Source organism: Haliotis rufescens, unplaced genomic scaffold, assembly GCF_023055435.1.
Source record: "Haliotis rufescens isolate VD_foot unplaced genomic scaffold, xgHalRufe1.0.p SCAF_2, whole genome shotgun sequence".
Taxonomy (NCBI): Eukaryota; Metazoa; Mollusca; class Gastropoda; order Lepetellida; family Haliotidae; genus Haliotis; species Haliotis rufescens.
This window is the reverse complement of record NW_025963890.1, coordinates 14,290,869-14,298,490: the sequence shown is the minus strand read 5'-3', so window position 1 is coordinate 14,298,490 and position 7,622 is coordinate 14,290,869. Positions and strand designations below refer to the sequence as shown.

General features: G+C 39.3%; 1 protein-coding gene across 1 annotated transcript in view; it reads right to left on the bottom strand.

Annotated features, from left to right (window-relative positions):
* LOC124113725 (fucolectin-like) overlaps positions 1–5,644 on the bottom strand; it is an 8,746-nt gene extending 3,102 nt beyond the window's left edge. Inside the window, exons 1-2 of the mRNA XM_046474232.2 lie at positions 5,569–5,644; positions 4,706–4,939 (exon numbers count right to left, since the gene is read on the bottom strand). Coding sequence (XP_046330188.2) covers positions 4,706–4,939; positions 5,569–5,638 — 304 coding nt within the window. The 5' untranslated portion in view covers positions 5,639–5,644. The remainder of the gene's footprint in view (positions 1–4,705; positions 4,940–5,568) is intronic.
* Positions 5,645–7,622: the final 1,978 nt, after the last annotated feature.

The window sequence follows — 7,622 nt, the reverse complement described above, 5'->3', positions numbered from 1 at the left end:
ATGTGACTACATCAAACGATGGACCTTCTAGAAAGAGACCTCTCACAGAACAAGATCTCAGTGATTCACATAAAGAGGTGAGAAGAGATGACGAACTTCTCGATTTAATGCGTGGCATGTTTGGAATGCTGGTTTGCAAGCCCTTTGGAATACTGTTTGTGAATATGAAAAGAAATGGTTGAGGTTTAAAGGTAACAAAAATGAAAAAAGAAAGCTAAAAAGGGTATATACAGATAAAAGGAAAACATTTGACATCACTAACCGTAAAATGAAGCGCAACTACGCGCTTGATCAGCAAAATAAATTGGCTGCGTCCCTTGGTCAAAATAATGAAAAAGACTTTTGGAAAAAAATTGGAAAAATCGGACTAGATGATGATAGAAATGGACAAGTTCCTTTTGAAGTCACTGATGATGATGGAAACATCCGATATGATTGTGACTCTGTTTTATCAAAATGGATAAATGCATATCAGCCACTACTTAACACAGCACCTGGTGATTGTATTTTAAATGTGAATCCTACATTAGATCAGTCTCCCATGTTCGATACTTACATTTTAAATAAACCTATTTCAGTGCAGGAAGTTGAAAAGGCTGTTTTAGACTTAAGAATGGAAAGACTGCAGGTGTGGATGATATTCCTGCTGAAGTGTTAAAAATTGTTTAAGTTCAATTGATTTGTTGTACAGAATTATTAAATACTGCTTTGAAAATGGAACTGTACCAGCTATGTGGGACAGCGGTATAATCCATCATATTCCTAAGAGTGATACGAAGGATTTTAGAGACCCTTTGGGATAGAGAGGTATCACGGTAACATCTATTCCCTGTAAAGTATATGCTTATGTACTCAATTCAAGACTAACTGAGTGGCTTGAAAAGAACACTATCCTAGCAGATGAGCAAAATGGTTTTAGATAAAAAAGAGATTTTATTGATCATTTGTATGTTTTAACTTCTTTAATTCAGTATAGAAAAAACAAAAAACAGTCAACCTTTGTTACATTTGTATTTTATAAAAGCCTTCGACAATAGAGATTTCTGTGGTTGAAGTTGAGAAATACAGTAAACTACGGTTATAACGAACTCAAAGGGACTACTAATTTTAGTTCGTTATATCCGTCAGTTCGTTATAAGCGTGTTCGTTCTAACCGTAGTTTACTGTATTTGAGATCGAGGAAAGATATTGAATGCTATCCAGTCATTGTATGTAGATGTCAATTGTACTGTACGTGTCGGATAATTTCTTACAGAACACTTTACTGTTAATCATGGTGTAAAGCAAGGCTGTACATTATCACCTGCTTTGTCTGTGTTAACGACCTGGCTGAGGATATTAACAATCTCAATTGTGGTGTACCTGTTGAGTCTATGCTCTCCATTTTAATGTATGCTGATGATATTGCATTAACTGCCCCTGGTAAATGTTCACTACAACCCATGCTTGATGTACTGCATGAATGGTCAGCACCTTGGCAACTGTCAGTGAATATGAAAAAGACAAATGTTATTAACTTTAGAAATGTATTACAGCCAAGATCATCTGTTTTATTCCTCTACGCTGGGAAAACACTGGTCTATGTAGAATCATATCGTTGTCTGGGATTATGGATTGACGAGCACCTAGAGATGAAGAAAACTGTTAAAGAGTTGTACAAATCTGCCAGCCGTGCTTTGTCTTCGTTAATATCTAAGTTATATTCTGCTGGGGTATATCTTATGATGTTTTTAGTCTTGAAGTCTTGTTGAGCCGGTAGTGTTGTCTGGCGCTAGTATATTGGGACTGAACGTTTATAGAGAAGTTAACCTAATCCAAAATAGAGCCTGTAAATTCTGTCTTGGTGTTAGTAAACGTACCTCCAATATAGCCACTAATGGAGATATGGGTCTCTACTCCCCGTTTGTTGAATTACATGTAAATGTTTTTAGACTGTACATCAAGATTAACAACAGTATTTGTAACGATTAGATGAAGAAAATGTTTACTATGTCTAAGTCTTATAAAAGTTCATGGAGTAATAAAGTTGATAAAATTGCCTGTAATCTTAATATTTATGATATTTTAACTGCTCCAATGTCCTGACAGAAGAAAATTGCCCATATTAAAAACGTTCTCATAAAAAACCCGATGAACTGAGATGGAGAACAGAGCTTTGGAGCGATAAACATAACGTTAACTAAGAACTAACAGGCAATTTCATGATCGCAACGTTGTTGCTCCTTATGTTTTAAGTATTAAATACAGGGACCGCCGTCGCATTTTAGCTAGTTTTAGATCTGGATCTTTATCCCTTGCTATCGAAACTGGATGTTTAACAACTCCACCAATCCTTTTAGAAAATAGAATCTGCCCGCACTGTTTTAAATATGTTCATCAAAAGTCTGTCGAAGATGAATTTCACTTTTAAATGGTATGTCCTTTAGATGATGATTTTAGAAGTATTTTACTTTGAGAATGTATTGTTTTAAACCCGTTCTTTGAAAATATTAGCGTTGATGACGCTTTCATTTATATTTTAAAATGTAAAGAAATTCAGCCTTTGTTAGCCAGTACACTTTTAAAGATGTTTAAACGTAAGTGATCATTTAGCTAGGCATTTAGCATTCAGTGTATGTAAATTTTATTGTCAATGTATTTTATAGTATATAATGTATATAGTGTTTTATTTTCTCTCATACATCTAATGGCTGGGTGTTACTTTTTAATATGCCAAAGAACATTATATATCTCTCTTTTGTAACACGTGACAGGTTAATAAATAAATTAATAATCACGAGCATCGATCCATGCAATTGGGATACGATGACATGCATCAACCAAGTCAGCGAGTCGGACCACCCGATCCCGTTAGTCGCCTCTTACGACAAGCATAGTCGCCTTTTACGGCAAGCATGGGTTGCTGAGGACCTAATCTACCCCGGATCTTCACGGGTCTGTAAACTACGTACATGAAGTATTTTCAAATATGTGTTTTTGTTAAACTCTTCAGAAGGCGAATAAGTCTAAATCCAATTTGTTGTCACAGCTTCCCCCTCCACTGTGATGAGATGAACAACGAAACTAAAACAACGTGATATGGGATACCAGGCACACACAAATATATGAGAAATATCCGTTTCTTACATTTCTGAAGGCATAGGGAGATTCGTTGTTGTTCATCAATCATCATTTGTTACATAATGACATTACAACGTAAGAGGTGAGGTGAAATTGGGTTTAACGTCGCGTCCAAGATTATTGCACTTATATAGCGACGTGCATGCACGTGTGTGTGTGTTTGTGTGGCTGCTTGTACTAGTCCGGACTGATACCGATTTAATAGTGCTAGCTCACTGAGATACCATGCCGCAGTTTAACATGAATACCCCACTCAGACACAGTATACTGACTCCAAGCAGACCAGTCCTTGTTTTAGCCCCTTAATGACAACGTAAGGGATGTTCACAGTGTTTCCAATTCCCATGCAGGGGTTATTTTAGAGGAAAAGCGATACGTGATTCAGACTGTAAGCGCACAGGGTGCTTGTGTGGTAAAAACAACAGGTGGTTATATACGCAAAATAGTGTCACAGGCACTGTAGCTCACCTGGATATGAAGTGAACAGTTTGAAATATCAACACTAAAATCAATTCTCATTAAATTTGGTACCAGAATGGCAGAGAATTAGACATAAATAGATTATTTTCAATATGGCTCCTGAGGCGGTCACACTGAAAATCGCATTAAAACCTCTTGAACAAATTAAGGTGTCATCATTGATGAGAACAAACACGAGCAATTTCAGCTTCATTGGGTCAATTGTTTCTGAGCAGAGGATTTTGACAATGCGAAGGATTGCATTTTGAGAGAAATTAAGAGCATGGTCAAAGTCCAAAGGTCAGATATAGGTCAAAATTCAAAGTATCGCGATAAACAGAACATGTGTGTTGAGACCCACGTCTGATTACAGATATACCAAATGTCATTTGATGAGCATAAATTGGCGCGTAATGGCCATTAGACTTTTCAGCTTTCTGTAAGTCTCAAGAGCAAAGGTCAAAATTATCGGGGGAGAGACCCGAACATGTATGCTAAATCTCACAACTTACTGCAAATGCACTAAATTTCATTACATGTTGAATATTAACGATTGTGTAATGGCCACAAATTGCTTGTTCAAACTGCCGTGGTGGGTATATCAAAAATCAGATTCGAACCTCCTAAAAAAATTCAGGTTTTAGGTTTGGTGGCAACAAGCACGTGAAGTTTCTTTGTAATTGACCAAGTGGCATCTAATGATGCATGACGTTTTGCATTTTCCTATATGGCTGCTGATATCTGATTCCCGACGAAGATGACACGAACAAATCTGGAACTACATATGGTGACGATTTTATCCACCAAGTTTTAGGCCTCTGTCCCTCTACTTAGGAAGATGATTTTTTAATATGGTTTTGTTAAATCATAGATGGCTAGCTGGCGGTCATATTGAAATTCAAATTTTCATGCCTTGAACAAACCTATAGTATCAAACATCCATACAAGATGTCAGTTGAATCCATCAAACCAACCTCTTGTTTTACAACCACAGCAAAAAAAGCTTGCAACAATGTATAATTTCTTTCTTTTTTAACAGTCAGAAGTACAATTATGTTTTTCAAGCATCTTCTGAGACAAATGTTGTGTTTAGCTAAAATCCCAGTACCACAGAGGGTAAACGTACCATTTGATGCATCTCTGTTAGTGATTGCCACGGTTGTTACATGGCACATCCATTCTAAGTCCACCTGCCACCATGGTAGGGGATAGGCCGGACTCGGTTGCCCATGAACACAGGAACCCTCATCATAGTCCGTGTTAGAGTTACCGTCATTGCCTCGTTCTGGACGGTCTTGCCCGTGAGCGTTGCTTTGTTTGGAGGACTTCTTCAGCGCAATGTTGGTAGCATCAGATTTGACTAAAATGTACATGTACAACGATAATAAGAACCACAATATATTGGCCCCGAAAATGCGTGAACAAATATTTATGGTTCAAACTGCTGAAAAAAAACCCAACGAAATTATCTGCCACAAAAATACATTGTTGCAAGAAGCTTTAAAAATTAGGCTAATAATTTTAACGTAATATGTTTCTTGTTTTTCAGCTGCAGCTGAAAACATATCAATCCTTATATATATTCCCAGGCCACCCCAAGAATAGCAAATGGTCTGTTCCTAACTTTAAACATTCATTTATTTCCTACCTTTTTACATTGGATAAGACCCGTGAAGATCCGGGAAAGAATAGGTCTTCAGCAATCCGTGCTTGCCGTAAAAGGCGACAATGCATGTCGTAAGAGGCGACTTACGGGATCGGGTGGTCAGGGTGGCTGACTGATGCATGACATCGATCCCAATTGCATGGATCGATGCTAATGACATTAAACACTGGATTGTCTGGTCCAGACTCGATTATTTACAGACCGCCGTCATATAGCTGGAATATTGTTGAGTGCGGCGTTAAACAACAAACATACGAACCAACACAGTGGATAATACCTGAAAAGGTAAATTAGAATATCGTGTTTTGGAAACATGTACTTACATAACTCTACCAGTGAAAATATCCACAGGGTTACATTGACAACATGGAGACACCTCTGCCAGCAGTGCATGGTGAGTCGCAGTATTCTCTTGTAGTCGTGTGTCACCCTCACCGCGGAGACAAGAGTGATTGATTAGGATATCAAGCGTGGCAGATCATATTGCCTGTAATTCAAAGCTTTCTATTGATGTTTGTGTTGTGTTAAGAAGCCCTGTTAGATAGACGTATTGACAATGATGGCTTTGACGTGTTACTCTTCATGCAAATTGTGTGACGGGTGCTACAGATAGGTCAGGGCATGCTTACCCGACCACCCGGTGTCATCACTGATTTCCAGTGATCCATTCATATACTTTTCACCGCTATTTTACCATTTACGGACCGCCTCCGTGGTCTAGTGGTAGAGCGTCCGCCCGGAGAGCGGAAGGTCCGGGGTTCGATCCCCGACCGCGTCATACCAAAAGACGTTAAAAGATGGTACTTGTTGTTACCCTGTCTGGCACTCTGCATTAAGGGGCTAAAGTGAGTGAGTATGGTTTTACGCCGCTTTTAGCAATATTCCAGCAATATCACGGCGGGGCTTCACACATTGTACCCTTGTCGGGAATCGAACCCGGGTCTTCGGCGTGACGAGCGAACGCTTTAACCACTAGGCTAGCCGACAGCCCCATTAAGGGGCTAGAACAAGGACTGGTCAGTATACTGTGTCTGAGTTGGGTATTCATGTTAAACTGTGGCATGGTATCTCAGTGAGCTAGCACTATTAATCGGCAACAGTCCGGACTAGTACAAGCAGCCACACAAACACACACACGTACATGCACGTCGCTATATAAGTGCAATAATCTTGGACGCGACGTTAAACCCCATTTCACCCCACCTCACCATTTACGCCCAAAGGAATCTGCTTCGTCTGAGGATCAAAACTGGTTATTCTCTCACGTTGACGTTTAATGTATTATATATGGCGGCGAGGTGGCTTTGTTGTTAAAGCGTCTGCTCGTCGCGGTTCGATTCCTCACATGGGTACAATGGAAACCAATTTCTGGTGTCGCCCGTCGTGACTATTCTCTGGCGTTGACGTCTTATAATAACACTCCCGGCCCAGCTTCACATGACTTGGGTCAGCCGTCGGGTTGATTCGAGCCGAACTGGCTTATTTAACTCAATTACATGATATGGACCACTCCAGCAGTTCAATGTAGATCCAGTGAAAATATTCAGCATTCAAGGCCTCTGTAAAGCTTTCAAAAAGGTCTCCCACCGTGATAGTGCTAGAATATTGCTAAAAGCGGCGCAAAACCATACTCACTCACTCACTGTGTATGCCATGCACAAGTACTCTCTAATTGACAAAGATTGATGCGAATAAAAAGAAAGAAAGAAAGAGACTGATTAACAAGAATATACGCCAATAAACAAATTGACTTGAAAGTCACTGGAAGGTGAATCAGCCGGGACTAATGACATTCATGTATTAGACATGGTGATTGTCAAGTATTACATTGATTATAACCCCAAACATACAGTTTAAATGGAAGCCTTGGAATATGAATACATGCATTCACTATTTTAAAAAAGAAACGCACAGGTAGTTTGTAGTTCATTTAACCTGACTACACAAATGCTCCGGCATATAAATTGGATATATGTTATTGGAAAATTTTGGCGGCCTGATATTCGACAAACGGTGCGTCAAAACGCAGCCATTGTCGATTCGCAATGTCTTAAACGGTATTGTATTCACACTTGTTCAAAAATGTCATGGAGGAAAACAGTAAACCAGAATGCACGTGCAAGTTATGACATTCCTAACTCGTGGTAGTGGCTATAAAAAGACAAACATATGCTAATAACTTGTCATTCAATTGTCAACATTTTTCAAATTTGAAAATGCCGAGACTCAGCGCTGCCGATCGGAACATCGCCATAGGACGTATCCAAAGAGGGGAATCGCAGTTTTCTGTTGTACGCCACTTCAACGTCCATCACAGCACCATTTGCCGCCTTTGTTACCGATACACACACTTCAATTCCACAGCAGACCGCCCGAA